The following is a 15930-nucleotide window of genomic DNA, read 5'->3' on the forward strand; positions in this document are numbered from 1 at the left end:
ATTGCATGAACTTCACGATTCAAAATTAAGCTCTTTATTGGAATATATTCCAAAGCACTTGTCTTACGACAACCAAAAATAGCCATTTATCTTTTTTCTTAAAAAAAACAAAATTAAATCCCAAGATGTTTTCAAAATGCACTAAATAGCTTTCGACAAAATATACAAGGCAGAATTCGTTTAACACAGTCATCAATTGACCTTGTAATAAATAAAAAAGTGGGATAAAACATTTTTTGTACAAAATTTAGGCATTCCACTTATATTTGCAATCAAAATCACAAGTCAACCCCTCCCAATTAAAGAAGGCCTACATCTGCAGTGCATCCTTACAAAAACATCATTCCCCAAAACAAACGGGCAAAAATAATAAACAATAGCGATAGGTTATTCTGATATAAATCAACACTGATGAAAGCAAATTTAATAAAAATACAGACTATATGATGGACATCAAATATACAGGTTACATTTGGTCTAGGTCTCGGATAAAAGGAAGCGGATAACTTAGCTTAAAGGAAAGAGGAACAGAATGTTATTTAAAAAAAAAAAAATCCCCAGTAATGAAGATACTAACCATTCCAAATTGATTGCCAATTGGAGATCCGGGCACATGACTTTCAGAGGCAACTCTCTCTTAAAAGCCGTTGTTAAAAGAAAATTGCGAGAGAAAGTCCATCCAACATGACACTGACGCATTTTGTCTATGCTGATTAATTTACAGAGCGGAAGAACCTCCGCAAGTGGGTTGCAGTGTCCTTAAAGGGTGAAATGCATCACAAAGTAGTAAATCATTCCAATCAGCTAGTGGCGTAAAATGGATGACCACGTACAATGGCCAGCAAAATAAAAACAGGTACAAAAAAAAGAAAAGAAATAAACAGGCCAAATCCCAATAAAAAGCAGGATGAGAGGAAGGAGGGAGTGAAGCCTTCCACGTTTCATTTTGGGTGGTTTGAGTTAGTCTTTTGCCCCCGTAAGTTCATTCAGTGCAAGATGTCTCTTAGGAAATCAAAAGACTTCAGTTCTTGTCCTCAAGTCTCCATTTGGATGTCCCTGTTATTCTTTCAGCACAAAAAAAGAAAAGAAAAAACCCCTGCCACCATCTGGTCAGCCTCACATCCACGAGGACTTCAGAGCGCCTTTGCTGTATGTACAACAGTTTTTTGTGTTTCGCAGTGGTTGGTTCACTGAGGGCGAGGTTCTCCGTGGACTCGAAAGCGATACAAACAAGTGTAGTCGGGATGCCCCCAGTTGGACATCACCTGGACCTCCATGACTTGGAAAGTCTTCTCCGTCGGCTCCTGGAAGTTAAAAAAGGGCCAAAGTGGCACCAGTGTATAGTGTGACGTGATGTACGCAATACAGCAAAAAACGATTAATCGACGAACCCGATGATAAACAATTCAAATAACCTTAACAGGGAAGATTTGCAGCGATTCTCCGTCTTCCTGGTAGGTGTAGTGACCGAGCAAGTCGCCTTCTTCTTGGTACTCGTCATCCAGTCCCTGTGGGAAGGATGGCAAAAAAAAAAAAAATCACTGACAGCCTGTTTATTTAAAAAAATATATATATATTATTCATAATGGATCACGCTTCTTACAAAGACTGTGAAGTTACGAGGGGCACTGCTGATGTTCCCGGTGGGGGACAGCGCTTTGGGAATATGTTCCAAGCAGAAGGACGTGGGCCGGATTCTCATAGAAAGCCGGATCACGAGGTAACCCTGTGAGCCTTTGAACGCCCAGCAGTTGCCTGGGTACATGTCAGGCTGATGGAGCGGAAAGCAAAGTGTTCTGAAATATCCTTTGGGTTCAGGCATCGGCACATGTAAAACCCACCTGGATGACAACTCGAGGGGACTGGGAGAAGTACCAGAGCGGGACGCCAAACAGACTCATGAGGGCTGTCTTGGTCTCGTGTGTTTCTGAACAGCGAGTGCTGAGGATGCTCCCGCCTGAATATACCAACGCCGGAGAAGAGTGACAAAGAAGTGATGAAGAAGAGGATCAAAAACCACAATCCATCAGGCATGGACACAATCCTAAACTTTCTTACCTCCAGACTCCAGGGCATAGTCCACCAGACCGGTCTTGTCCTGCGAGTAGAGCTTCAGCACATTCTGGGCGATCAATTTTACTTGCTGGGATAAAGAACACACAATAATACATGAATGAAAACCCTTCAATGTAAATTACAGTTAAACAATGCCAAAATATGTTTGCCAATGCATTCTACTTCTTCTACCTCTTCCGACAAGCACTCGGTCGAGGCAGTGTTCTGCACCGTGATGGCCGCCGCGCCAGCGATGGACGCGGCCTTGGACTCGGCCTCGCTGAGAGTCTCGACACGGCTCAGCTGCAGCTGCTGAGAAACATTGCTCAGGATGCTGTGCTCCAGGGCAACCAGCGACGCCCGCAGGTCGGGTGTGGTGGCGTAGCGCTGGGAGAGCCAGACCACCAGAGACTCAGGCAGTTCCTCCTGAGACTGATCTGACGAGCCGCTGCCGAAGAAGAGAGCGTGCAACTCCTTACGCACTTGGGAGGAAACCTGAGCCGACATCTGGAAAGAGAAGGCATCGAAATGAAGAGGAAAAAAATGCTTTGCTGCCATCTTCTGGCATCTTTAAATATTTTTTGGGTGGGTGGTGCCAGTCGAATATCCCCCACCCAAGGCAAAAAAATAAATTAAAATAAATTAAGACAATCAAGCCCTGTCTTCTTTTGATGTACGACATATGATGGATGTTCCATCTTACCGTCTCCTGCAGCGAGTCCAGCTGCTCACACTTGCCCCTGCATCCCATGACGGCGTGCAGGTCCTGCCTGACTTTTACCAAATCCATCTCAAGTCTTTGCACCTCAGCCTGCAACGCATTGTGCGTCTCCTGCTTCACTCCCACACTGCGGTGGCAACAGCGAGGCAAAACACATCAGAGCTACTCCTTGCAACTAAAATCATCAGTGTGTGTGTTTATGGTACCTAAGAGGAGGCGTGTCTACTGCTGGAGCGACGCCGACTTCAATTTTCTCTTTGTCAAGTTCATATTGCTGCTGCCTCTGTTGCACGGTCTACAAATAACATGATAAAATATTTATAAAACAGAAAAAAATAAGAGTAATTGTCACTGGCTAATGTTTCTTCAACTGCTTTCCTTGCAGGCGTGCAGACGCAAGCATACCTCAGTCTTGGCAGCCAGAGCGCCGAGCAGCAGTTCCAACTCGGCCAACCGTGTCGTTTGACTCCCTTGTAGCGCTTTGAGCTGCTCTTCGTTCTGCTGGGATGCCAAATGACAGTTGACGCTCAACTCGCATCAGCAAGATATAATTTGTGTTCTCGGACCTGCTCTCTGAGGGCGTGGTCCTCTCTCAGCTCTCCTCGCAACACGCCCAGCCTCTGCTCCAGCAGGGACGACACCCACAGTCCCAGCGTCTCCCTGTCGGTCTCGGCGTGGAGCTTCTCCCTCAGCGTGGCGTACAGAGCCATTATGTCCGTGTCCTGCTGCTCCTGCTTCTGCTCGCTCTGCTGGACTCGCTGCCACAGGAGCGCTAGCTGGCGCTCCAGACGCTCGAGGCGCTCCATGTCCAAACTAGAGACTACAATTGGCTGAGGAGAAAAAAAAAAAAAACACAATTAGAAAACAAGACATGGTGGTTTATAATTCTTGACTTTTACAATCCAACCCACTGGCGCTTGTGAAACGGGAGCTGAGGTCTGGAACTCTGCAGCAGGTACAGGAACCGGAGCAGATACAGGAACCGGAGCGGAGGCTGGCATTAAGATAGACAGGTACGTGATCAGGGAGGAAGGACGCCACTCGGTGAGGTTTGCGGCTGGTAAGTAGCTGAGCAGGACGGCGACGGGCGGGCTCCACAGCCACCAAGCTGAATGACAAGAGCAAGAAAAAATGCTGAATTAATTGGTGTAGCTTTGCGCAACATTTAAAAATAGAAATAAAAAGGCTTTATGGTATAAAATGTATTGGCGGGAATTGTTACAAAAAAGAAATAAGCTCGTTTTTAACAACTCACCTAAGAAGAGCAGGAGCGGCAGTAAAAGCAGGAGGAGCTTCCAGAGTTTTGGAAGGCACCTAGAAGTAACACATTAAACAAAAAGAAATGAAGAATACACACACACAAAAAAAGCCATGTTGGCTCTTACCGTGTCAGAAAGAAGACGTTGAGGAGAGACGCGAGGGATGCAAGGTGGTACCAGCCACTGGCGAGAAACCACAGAAGACCCCGGCCTGCCTTCCCTGTGGGCGGATTGACGTAAAAACACGACGGCAACATCATCAGAACCTTAAAGATGATTTCAAGGGCGGCAAGAGAACACATGACCAACCTGGAGCCGCTAGGATTGTCCACAGCAACGTAAACAGTCTCTGCGTCAGCGTGCTGACCCCTGAGCCCAAAGCTTTAGCGCCTCTCACCGCGTAGTGACCCGGCCGGAGGAAGCAGTAACCTGGAAACGGAAGCAGCGAGTTGTCACGGCTCGCGTTCGAATATTCATCTACGTCATTTGGGCATTAATAGGAGCGCTGGTCAACCTGCGCAAGCCAGAAGGCTCCACAGCGCCTCCGCCAGGCGCCGGGACCTGGAGGATTGAGTGACGAGGACGGTGTGCGTCTCAAAGGACTGCTTCCCTTTACAGTCATCACCTGCGTGCAGCAAAACCACGGCAAGCAAAATGAAAGGTGCACACAGAAAAAAAAAACATGCATGAATTGTCATATAAGCAAAATGGAAAAAGGAATAAAAAAAAGAAATGACGTAAGTTAGCAAAAAACAAAACAAAAAAAACATGCACAAGTGCCGGCTGCCACGAACATCTTGCTGACCCCTCAACAAGTATATTCACTTGTGTTCATATATTGGACTAGCGGAGATGGATAAAGCATTGAGTTCCATTTCTAAAATGTCAAACAGCCTAAAAATGAGTCAACAAGTTGCCGAGCAGTCAAAGCGGTTCACGCAACCTCTGCAGAATGACCCCGACACAAGTCACGCAGGTCACATTAACTCTGTCAATCAACAGACAACAGGCAGTGTGTGTGTACGTGTTTGCATGTGTGTGTGTGTGTGTGAACGCCCTTACATAGGGAACCATTGAGATTGAGATGTGATGCGTCTTCTGTCACCAGATCTTTAACATTCATGCTTCCACAGTAACTCGAGTGAGCTGAAATACACAAAGCTCATTTTTATTTGATTGTTGCGATAAAAATGTAAAACAAAATCAACAAAAGGAAAATGAATGAAAACTAAAAATGTACTGCGATTTGAGGCGGTGCTACGGCCTTATGTTCAGAAAGGGGACGTTACCTTGTACTTGAGAGTTTTCAGAGCTGTCGCCCATCACCCTGCGCTTGAGTAGCCACACTTGGGACAAACTGGAGGACGCCGTCTGTCTCAGGGAGTCCGTGCATGACGCAAAGACGCCTGCTGGAAACACGTGGTCTTCGTCAAAATACACACACGGCAGTATCAAGACAGAAAAAAAATCAAAAATATTAAAGAGTGTGAACCCAATTCATACACAAGTTCCATGGTTAAAGGCTCCCCCTTGTGGTGCAAGTTCAAACTGCAACTATTTTAATGGAGGTCGTTGGAATTGTCTACCTCTTCCTTGTGTGCCGCTTGTGGTTCGCGTGTGTAGCCAGAGTACGCTGCTGCAAAGCATGGTGAAGATAGACACAAAAGGAGCCAGGACTTTTTTGCTCAGACGCACGCACGTATTGGACACTGACGTTAGGATGCCTTAAGAGGAAAAAAAACCAAAACATCTCAACGGAATGAAGCAACTTTCCAGCCATGTGCATTTGATGCAAATCTTTGCACCTGTCTTGTTCTTCTGACTCCGGTCTCTGGTGTATATAGTTGCGAAAGGTGACGACGAGTAGTAGAGGGAATCGGCGCACGCTCCTTCGGCGCGAGACGACGGCGATGATGTCGATGACGTGTGCGTGATGAGGGAGTCGTTCTTTTCAGAATGGAAGGAGCAGTCCTTACAGATGAAGCCGTTGGCGTGCGTCACGTAGGACTTGGAAGCATCCACGTCGCCGTTGACGTTGGACGAGCCGTGCACGGAGTGGGACGTCCTTCCTGTGGAGGACACGTTTGTTTTTTAGTATATGTATCTTGTGACATGGTCATCTCTATTTTCTAAACTGACCCCAGATGCCGTCGACTGACGTCGTGGTGGTCGTGACGGTGCGCTGTCTCAGGTGGTCGGCGGCGCAGTCACGCAGGCTGCCGGCAAACGCCGCCGCGTTGCTTTCCTCCACCCTGGTGCTGCTGCTTAACGGGGTGCAGATGGCGGAGAAGCTGAGGTGCTGCCTGGGCGTGTCGGCTTGGCTCAGGGACAACGACAAGGTGTTGGACTGCAGCTTTCTCCCCCGGAGCGTCCTGTAAAGAAAAAATAAATATTAAGGACCAATCTGATATTTTGACTTTTATTTCCTTTGCTCTTCAAGACACTCGCCGTGACTCTTTCCTGGAAGCATAGCTGCTCTGGCTTCTGGTGTAGTCCATAAGGCTGTCGTTGCCATGGTGATCGGCCATGTTTTGCAGACGCAGGCTCCGCCGTGACATCCTGGGCGACTCGTAGACCGGAGCAATCTGGTGCTCCTTCTCAAACTCCAACGCTGCCGTCGAGTAGCTGGAGCTGCGGAGACGAGCGCAAGAGTTGAAGAAAAACAACTTTAGGGAGGAATGCCAGACCGCTTCGAATAAGGACGCAGTTTGCACTTCAGAGGAGCCGAATAAAACAAAACCAAGCTAGGACAGCACGGTGAGAGAAAGCAAAGCTGGCACGCCAGCAGCTAGCCTACAGGAAGTGACTCAGCCACAAGGCAAAACAAGACAACAATAGAAGGCAGCGTGTGGTGCACGCTTCACTGCCTAATGGAAACACTGGCTGGTTTAATTTCCCCAAAGTACTCACTCACATTGACAAACAAAAGCAATGCAGCGGCCGGTGATCCGAAAGGCAGCATGAAAGTTGTAAATTGAAAGCTGCTGTGGATCACGCTGCGCTGAGTCACAGGGCCACACCCACCCGGCCAGCACAGCGCTGGAGGCACACACGCCAACACAAGAGCACTGGAAAGACACTACTTTAACTGCCATTAGAGGAAAATATATCAAAATGATTCAACTGTGAGCCATGACAGCCAGCCACTCATTCATTTACTCGGATGACATTCACAACTACAGTACAGGCAATCGAGAGTCCAAAATTAATTTAACATCAAACTCCACAAACAGATTGAAATGGAATAGAATGCTATTAAAATATCTGCAATTGGAAGAATTTTGCCAGTTTGTAATAAATCAATCAATAAATAAAGCCTCTGGGATATCCTTGCCCTAGTCATGGAAGGGAAAAAAAAAAAAAAAAAAACTCGCTCCGGCAGTTTTTTTTAAGCAAGTTTATTATTAGCAAAACATACCATTGTAAGCGAAACTGTGAATGGCGCGGCGGCCAGCGGGTGCACATGCACACGTCTGTGGACCCGATCTCCAAGCTAAAGCCTGAGGATTACACAGCGGCGCCTCCATCCAATTATGTGCTTTGTTGTTTACTCAGCATCTCTCCAACAAACTTATAGGATAGTGTTTAAAATGTGTTTCATCTGATCAGAAACTAATTATTTTCCATAGACACTTCCGCCGCTCGCTCTCAGGCAGCTCCGCCAGCCCACATCGGTGATATAAATAGAGACTACGCTTTTAGAAGCAAGAGAAGAAGGCAAGACAGCCAAGCATGGACATCAAAGATGTCGGACAATCGGCTCTCCTTGCATAACGCCAGGTTTTGATGGCCTTCCCACACTCAGTGGGCACTGCCGGTGATCTTGCGTCAGAGGCACGCAACTCAAAGTATCTTATCGGATGGAGCTGTTTTTCTTCCGGCAGGTGGAGTGCTAACCAGGCTTGTCCACTTGAAACAAATATAATTCCCTCCGTGACAAAGACATTAAAAGTTGGTTTGGTAAATGGGCGTACTACCCACTCACATGCTCCCTTCTTTGCATACTGAATAATAAAAAATAAAAAAAACACTCATCATGGCATGAGGGAAAATAACGACCGTGAGGCTGAATGTTCTAACAAGCTGGACTTCAGCTAATGAATCACATTCATGGGACATGTCCAAATACAAAATGAACAGCACGCTGACATCTTGCGTGCCGAGACTGCAACAGAGCAACCAAAATCCCCTCAGGATCCACATGCCCGTGTTTACAAGCATTTGGGAAGGGAGAGACAAATATGGCGGGCTGTTAAATTGCCATCCGGCTCCCACTTGGCACAGATTAGCATCATTGGATCCCACCCTCGGACTTTTCGTCTCTCTGTCTGACTTTCCTTCATCTGTCAGAATGTCACAATCACAAGGCGCCAATGTTTGGGTTGCATTCCTCAGCGTCGTCTTGCCAAGTGTGACTCGGATCTTGACGAGTTCACATAAAAAACAAAAACAAACGGGAAAATAAATCTATTTTTTTGCAACTGGATTATTTTATGTTTTAGTATTCACAAAGGTCTGTTGTCTCTTGAGAGAGGAAAAAAAAACTGCACTGGAGGCCCCCCCTGACCCACTTCCAGCATCATCAAATATGAAGGGCCTCTGTGAGTGCATTAGAGCGCAACCTTGCTCTGCTCTGCATAAAGAGACACTTTCAATCCAGATTGTAAATGTTCCGGCCTTGTACATTCTAGTTATGATTAACTCGGATTTGCAAGTGAAAAACGGTCAGGCTTGGTTTGCGCTAACAGTCACCAGACTGTTCATCTCGACACATTCACGTTTTAGTCGGCGTGGGCAACGCGCACAGACGGTATAAAATGCAAATCGAGACACAGCCACAAAAAAATTTAGAACATCCGTTTAGAGTTTGGACATCGTGTCCACACACAAATTGCTTAAAAGAAAAACACACAGCAGTTACTTTAGCTTGTTCTGCTCACAATGTTGTAGAAAGGGTTCTTCTAAATTCTAATCCGGGATCAGGGCCATGCTTGTGACGGCGAGGTTTATTATGGTCCACCTGGCTGTCAGATTCTGAGCGACTCTTTTCAAAGTAGATTTCTGGATCGGTGCCACCAAACTATTTTAACACCAAGCCCAACAACGTATTTAAAAAATGACCACCTGAACGTTTTCAGCTCACTTGTGAAAAATGTACAGACAGCCAGTAAATCTACTAAACATTCTTGCACTTGACTGATGGGACATAATTCTTCTGGCTTCGCCATTCTTCCACATGCACAAACCAACTCGACCACACCCACGCTATGATGCACTCCATTTTTGATCAAAGCTCTGAATATTGCAAACATTCCGTGAGCCAACCATCAAACATTTCATCCGAATCACTTCCCCACGTAATACTTCGAATAAAAAACACAAACCTTCAACTGAGCTTTTCAACAAAGCCTATTTGTGTACCTTTCGAATCTCTCAAAGCGGGACGAATCCTCAACGCAACGCCGATAGCCGACAAAATATTTCCTCTTCAAATAACTCGAGCGGAGCGGATGAACTTGATCGGCAACAAGTTGCTCTGCTGAGTTCACGCGCGCCAGAGGTCTCACCTGAGGGAGTAGGTATAGCCGGTGTTCTCCGGAGCACACTGCGGCGGCGTGTATGTGTGCAGTTGGGAAAAATCCATGGTCATTCTTCTTTGCTTAGACTGCAAGAGTCAGGATGCAGGGGGTAGGGTCAGCCCACGCTGACATAATGTAGGGAGATTAGCACAAACACACGCACGCACGGTCTTGTTCAGCCTGTCTCTTTTGTCTTAAACCACTCAACTAGCAACTCGAAACAGACACAATAACGCCGATAAACTCCAGAACAATTTGCTCTAGCTGCTATGTAGTTTCTGTTCAACGTCAGGCAAAACAACAAACCGGGCAGGCCCGACACACAGCAGGAACAATGACACCGTCATGGTGGCCGTCTTAACCTTTTCCTCCATGTTGCCGCCGTTGACTGGAACCGATAAGCGGTCGTGTCCCCCCTGTGGTAGTGACTGACGGGCAAGCAGATCCTCTTAGTCCTCGAGCCGTCTCCAGGCTGAAGCTACTACTTGTGTGTGTGAGCTTCGCACACAGGGAAGAGAGTGTTATGAAACTGAGGGGTGTGGCCAGTTTTTTTTTTTTTTTTCTTTAGGCAAACGGGCGGGAAAAGACAAGGCAGTGAAGTTGTACTTGACACATTGGAACCTGCATTTTCAGATTGGGTAAACACAATTGGTTATGAGCCAAGAACTTGTGGCTAACTGCTAACAGCTAGTTAAATGCATGGTGTGCTAAATGAATTGTAATGTTGAATTTAGCGCCACAATTTCTATGAGCATTTTGCTATTTTTGCACTTTTCCACCCTTACAACTTGCCGTCAACAAACACTCTTGCTTTGTGGCCGATTTTTACATTTTTAGAGACTCCTGGTTGTTTTATAAAAGAGGGACACTATTTTCAGTCTGTGGGTCCCCTCAGGTACATAACCAAGCCACCTTCAATCTTCCTTACAGAGTTGCCAGAATAATTTTTTTTTTTTTTTTTAACTCACGCTTTCTTGGAGATTGTCTTTTCGTGCAGAGACAAATGCAAACAAACAGATGGCCAAATCCTGCAATCCCACCGCTCGAGTCTCAGCTCATAATTGTTTCAAATCAGGACCCTTGAGTCCAAAAGTAGGATAAGCTGGAGCAAAGATCCAAAAACCAGGAGGGGGGGGCGATCAGCTCTTAACTAAGCCAAGAGGTTTTTTTGCAATCTAATTCGATGAAGATGACTTATCTCATTGCCAACCAAAGCACCCCAAACAAGCTTCCAAAATTGCCATTGCGGCTTTGCTAACCTTCTACTACAAAGAGACAGGTTGAACATTGCACTCTCTCTGAGAAACACACCGGCACCCTCGCACTTGTGTTGAGCATAAACGTGCAGCACGCCGACACTTTGACAAGTGTTGTATGTCTGCTCTGTACGTCAGCTTTGCTCGCTCCTTTACGCCAAACCACCTGCAAGCTAGCCGCTGGCCTTAAAACAACGACGGGGTAGCGAGAGTCAAATCGGTTACAGCACTCGACCAGCTGCACACGGACGGCAACATGGTCCGTCCGGCCGTGCTAAATTTAGAAGCGTTTTTTGGGACCAGCCTACATCGTGACTAACAATCGCAGTGGTTATGCAGCGCAAATTTGGACGTTAATGAGCTTATTTTCTGGCCAGATTTGATCGTACTTGTTCCACGGCGTTGTGCACGTTCTAGTACCATAACTTGCCCGTGTACTGCGAATCCGTGCACGGTAGCATCATCCTACAGCGATTCCCAAAATCCACCGCTGACCGACGACGCGCTAAACTCCCTCTGGTGGCATTCCCGTAGATAAAAAAAAAAAAAACACAAAAAAACAAAGCGTCCTTTTGGTTTGTGGCGCGACCTTGTGCTCTCTTCAACGCGATCGAAAGTTGCGAACTGAAGTGAGTGTGTGTGGTGTTGTTTCCAAAATGGCTTCCCGAGCGGACAAAGCACACAAGGATGGCTGCTGTGATGCTGTGCGGCTGATCCTCCCACTCGGCACAACCGCCTCAAATCCATTGGAGGAGCCGATGTGCCGCCTGACAGCTGCCGGGGCTGCACTCACTCGCCAGCCGACAGTTACATTGCATTCTTTAGCAGGGCCAGTTTGCAAATCACACTTGGAGCATACGTGCACACTTGCAGCATTCAATCACACGGAAGGGACAGTTACACTTGCAAAGACAATCACTCAATTGTGAGCTGACAACTGGGCCCTGTGGCGGTTCTTGAATGGTAGACAGTGTGCAAAAACCCCCTTTGCCAAAACAACAACCAAAAAAACAATCACGCAAGACAACCCACAGCTGCAATTCATTTTCAGCTGTTCGTCAAGCAGAGCTAACACGCAAATACTAAAAGAAAACAACTGACACCCAGACACACTAAAATAACCAGCAAGGCTGAATACATCTGACGTCACTATCTAAGCCGCACCCCTCGAAAGGCAAACATCCAACACGTGGTTACTATCGTATGTAAAGTATTTACTAGGGTATCGCCCAATGTCAGCCTTATTTCAGGGTATCAGGAAATCGTGAAGGCTGCATAGACCAGCCACGAATAAAGCACAAAAAAGAAATTCTTACACATTGAGTCCTCCTAGTCAGTAGTTGGCGATACACTGCGGCCGTTTGACACAATGCATCATAAAGCTCTTCATTTCCAAGTACCTGTCATTAAGTGAACTGAAATGATATCGTATGTATCAAGAATAATCAAGTGGTATCAGTATACTGTATCGATAAGTACTCGAGTGATTATTTGTACTGTCATCAGTCTGACGAAAAGTGTAATAAGTGCTATTTTCCTCATCAAAAACAAATAACAGTGTTTCTGAAAACGCAAAAAATACATTTTTTTTTGGGAAAACTTTTTTAAATACCGAACCGCGAGTATCCGGGGTCCATTCAGCGTATGTGACGTCAAAAGGCATCAACGCGCGCTTGCTTTCCTGCTTTGAAAGTCAACAACGTTAACCAGGCCAAGCTTTTATAGCGAACGAGGCTAAAAATACAAAGCATAAAATCCTGACGGCGCAGGTAAGCCGAGTTCAAAAAGAAAGACTTAAGCACTACTTACACGGCAACTCTCTCCGAGTACAGGGTGACAATTCCAATTTTATCCTGGTAGTCGTTTTTAGTCCAAATCTTCTAAAAGTTCCTTCGTCACACTTCTCTCGACAGAGAACTGCGCGCCTGAGAACTACAAGGACTGTAAACGTTCGTACGTCACGCACGCGCCCACATTTTCCGTTTATGGTTTGTCACGCGCATGGCACCATAAAATAAGAGCACAAACGCGCGACAGCGCCACTTGCTGGCAAACGCCGGAATGACACTAACATGAGATTTGATATCGTATTTGTATTTGTCATTTTCTGTTTTATTTGTATTTGCATTCAATTAAATTTCAATTTTGAATTGTAGTTTTTATCGTTGTATTTAGCTGCCTGTTTGTATTCAAATATTAATTGCTTAAAAATTGTCAGCAAATAACAGGAGACACCCAAATATGATACGACTCGGTGAACTGGGGAAGCATTTGATCGAGTTCACACGTTTTGAACTTTCCTATGGCTTTCGATTTAAGCTCCTCAGTAGCGCCGGATGGCACACAGCCGTTGCGGCGTTGGGTGAAGGGTGAAACCCACCACGGGCCTCAAATCCAGCTCGTCTTCGGAAATCCCGGGCGGAGGAGTGAAGCGGAAGCGCTGTAGGAGAAACGTGAAGAAGAGGAAGAGCTCCATCCGGGCCAGACCCTCACCCAGGCAAACCCTGCGGCCTGTAAGAGGTTTTGAGTCAAATGACTGAAAAAGTTCCCAAATGTGCATTCGCTGAGGGTACCTGCAGAGAAGGGCAAGAAGGCGTCCCTCTTGACGAAGTTACCCTCTCCATCCAGGAAGTGCCACGGGTTGAAGGCATTGGGCGTTTCCCATTCGCTCTCGTCACGAAGGACGGACGTCAGCAGAGGCATGACGGCGGTCCCCTTTAGGCAATATAACAGCTGCTATAAATTCAAATTCACACTCAATTTAAAATCCACATACCTTTTGGATATTGTATCCGTGGAAGGTAACATCTTGGTTGGTTTGGTGCATGATGGACATGGGGACGATGTTGGCCAGCCTTTGAGTCTCGTGGATGACGGCGTTCACAAAAGGCAGGTTCTTGCGGTCCTCCGTTTGAACCTGTCGGAGTCCGACCACCCTGCTCAGCTCCTCCTGGACTTTATCTGTGGGGGAAGAAGGAAAATGTCAATGAATCTTTAGCCCAAAAGAGCATTCACGTATGGGTACCTTGAATTTGAGGGTACTTGGCCATGAAAAGCAGACTCCAGGAAATCGTGTCGGATGTGGTGTCGGTGCCCGCTCCGAACAAATTAATCACGCTGTTGACCAGGTTGTCATCATGATAGTGCTGCTTCTGGTTTTCATTCTACAGGAAAGAAAATGCATATCCAGTCATGGGTTACACCTTAACCTTTAACGGCAGGGTTAGCACATTGTTCCCGCTTTGAGGTTCTGAGACTTGACTATATGAAAGGAAAGCATCCTACCTCCATATTTTCGATCCGTGTGAAGAAAACATCGACTAAGCCTCTGCAAACGTGAGGGCTCAACGTCTCCTTTAGCTCGGCTATTAAGTTTCGTATATGCTGCTTGGTAGTTTCCACGTTATGCATAATAACCTTCCGAGTTTTGAGAAAGGGGCGCAGCCAGGGGAAGAAACTGTACATCTGTTATGGAGCAAAAAAAGAAATAAATCCAGGGGGGATTAATGATGGGCATTACAGATATTGCGTTTAAATAATGCTAAATTTGTTAACACGCAACTACAAGCCACTTTATTAAGAACAACTGCCTGCACTTTGGCTCATCTTTTTCCTTTTAACTATTCAATCCATGTGGTTCGGTTTTATTCTAATAATTTCATACCCAAAATTCTCCTTTTTTTCTTTGTATCCCGTCAATTTAAATGCACTACAAGTCAGTATTTGAGGTACCAGCATAGGAGCCGTTCCAGACAGATAGATGGTGTCGACGTTCGTCTGTATAATTTCTTGGAAAACCTTATCGTCGTATTCAAACCTCTTTCCAAACATAATCGCCGAGATGATATTAGAAGCCGCGTAGCTGACGACTGTTGCGCTGTTAAAGGGTTCACCTAAGAGCAAAACAATTTCATGAGAAACCAAATGGACCCAAAGTGTTTCAATAATTTACCTTTGTGTTGCTCAAATTCCTTGATGAGGAAGTGACACTCCTCAATGATTTTCTCCTCACTGAGCTTCTTGCCCATCCCAAAGTCTCTCAGCGTTGTCAAGGTGAAACTTCTCATTTCCTTCCATGAATCCCCGTTAGCAAATATGATGCCTGGAACCAAGCGGCCATTTTATTTCATCAGAGCTCAAACCGCTTGGTTTACGTATTCTGTATTTAATGCAGAGCAGTAATTAACAGCGATAAAAGATTTGAATTACCATGTCCTTCATTGAAATCATAGAAGAGTGGATTGATGTCCCTTTCTCCAAATTCATCAGGATGGTTTATGAGAGCCTCTCTGACCGTCTTGCTTCCGGCCAGGACCACCACCTTCTTGGGTCCTAAATGGACTGTGAAAACCGGGCCATAGGTCTGGGATAGCTGGAAAAACAAAAGGTTAGTTCGGTTAAAATGTAATGCCGCGGTTAGGGGGCGCTATAACTCTGTTAGAAATCTGCGTGGCATTGTACTTTACATTAAAAACACCGAGTGGTGTGGTTACCTGAAATATTTTTTATGTATTTTGTTTCGAGTGGCAAACAAATTTTCCACATTTGAAGCCCTTTGAGACTTGTCTGTGATTAAATAAACTTGATAAAAAGTTTCATTACATTTTCATGAAAACATGGTAAAAAAAGTGGACACAAATGGCCACTATTACAGTCAACAATACTTGCTTGTTAGACAGAGAACAAAAAACAAAAAACAGAATGCCTCACACTGAAAAGAGACTCGTCCAGTCTCTTGAGATCCACCTGAAGCAGGTTGCCAACCAGGGGGAGCGATCTGGGCCCCGGAGGCTCCAACTTGGCCTTGCTCCGGAAGCTCAAGATGGAGTAGAGGTGGACAGCCAGCACCCCTGCGAGGGCCCCCAACAAGGAGAGCGAGACCGCATCCTGCAGGAGTTCTTCAAACATCTTCTAGCACACACTGAAACTCATGCAAATGCAATCTGTGGTTTACTGTAAGAAAGTTGAGGAGGGGCTGACAGATAAAGCTTACCAATCACAGTCCACTGGGTGTGTTTGAGTAGCCCACTCAGCGAAACACCAATAATTGGGAAAAAAAA

At 45.9% G+C, this 15930-nt stretch overlaps 2 protein-coding genes across 12 annotated transcripts; both read right to left on the bottom strand.

Moving 5' to 3' along the window:
* Positions 1-18: 18 nt before the first annotated feature.
* On the bottom strand, positions 19-12842 carry sun1 (Sad1 and UNC84 domain containing 1). 11 transcript variants are annotated; one of them, XM_037256725.1, is made up of 23 exons: positions 11322-11545; positions 9603-9700; positions 6484-6666; positions 6175-6407; positions 5841-6104; positions 5622-5759; positions 5325-5444; positions 5098-5181; positions 4550-4660; positions 4345-4464; positions 4162-4255; positions 4032-4090; positions 3688-3884; positions 3343-3606; positions 3182-3274; positions 2983-3071; positions 2759-2903; positions 2248-2562; positions 2059-2143; positions 1842-1957; positions 1604-1771; positions 1416-1508; positions 19-1304 (listed from the first exon to the last, which is right to left on the bottom strand). In XM_037256725.1, the coding sequence occupies exons 2-23, from the start codon at positions 9683-9685 to the stop codon at positions 1188-1190; spliced, it is 3171 nt and encodes a 1056-aa protein (XP_037112620.1). In that variant the 5' UTR covers positions 9686-9700; positions 11322-11545; the 3' UTR covers positions 19-1187. The 11 variants fall into 11 exon arrangements, with proteins under 11 accessions (XP_037112620.1, XP_037112616.1, XP_037112613.1 ...); XM_037256721.1 differs by having other exon boundaries at positions 11301-11545; XM_037256718.1 differs by lacking the exon at positions 11322-11545 and adding an exon at positions 9977-11261.
* Positions 12843-12949: 107 nt separating this feature from the next.
* On the bottom strand, positions 12950-15909 carry LOC119125867 (cytochrome P450 2K1-like). Its single transcript, XM_037256800.1, has 9 exons — positions 15581-15909; positions 15080-15242; positions 14823-14972; positions 14603-14763; positions 14156-14335; positions 13896-14034; positions 13647-13831; positions 13444-13585; positions 12950-13381 (listed from the first exon to the last, which is right to left on the bottom strand). The coding sequence occupies exons 1-9, from the start codon at positions 15776-15778 to the stop codon at positions 13194-13196; spliced, it is 1506 nt and encodes a 501-aa protein (XP_037112695.1). The 5' UTR covers positions 15779-15909; the 3' UTR covers positions 12950-13193.
* Between the last annotated feature and the right edge of the window lie 21 nt (positions 15910-15930).

Source organism: Syngnathus acus, chromosome 8 (assembly GCF_901709675.1).
Source record: "Syngnathus acus chromosome 8, fSynAcu1.2, whole genome shotgun sequence".
NCBI classification, from domain to species: Eukaryota; Metazoa; Chordata; class Actinopteri; order Syngnathiformes; family Syngnathidae; genus Syngnathus; species Syngnathus acus.

What these genes read in the sequence shown, in the direction of transcription:
- sun1 (XM_037256718.1), bottom strand. An exon ending in GAGCCTTCTGGCTTGCGCAG is followed by an intron (nt 4,465 to 4,549) that starts GTTGACCAGCGC and finishes TTCCGTTTCCAG; the next exon opens with GTTACTGCTTCCTCCGGCCG. An exon ending in TGGACTCGCTGCAGGAGACG is followed by an intron (nt 2,563 to 2,758) that starts GTAAGATGGAAC and finishes TTCTCTTTCCAG; the next exon opens with ATGTCGGCTCAGGTTTCCTC.
- LOC119125867 (XM_037256800.1), bottom strand. Translation starts at nt 15,778, where the DNA reads ATGTTTGAAGAACTCCTGCAGGATGCGGTCTCGCTCTCCTTGTTGGGG. An exon ending in CTGGAACGGCTCCTATGCTG is followed by an intron (nt 14,336 to 14,602) that starts GTACCTCAAATA and finishes GCTCCATAACAG; the next exon opens with ATGTACAGTTTCTTCCCCTG. An exon ending in CACGGATCGAAAATATGGAG is followed by an intron (nt 14,035 to 14,155) that starts GTAGGATGCTTT and finishes TCTTTCCTGTAG; the next exon opens with AATGAAAACCAGAAGCAGCA.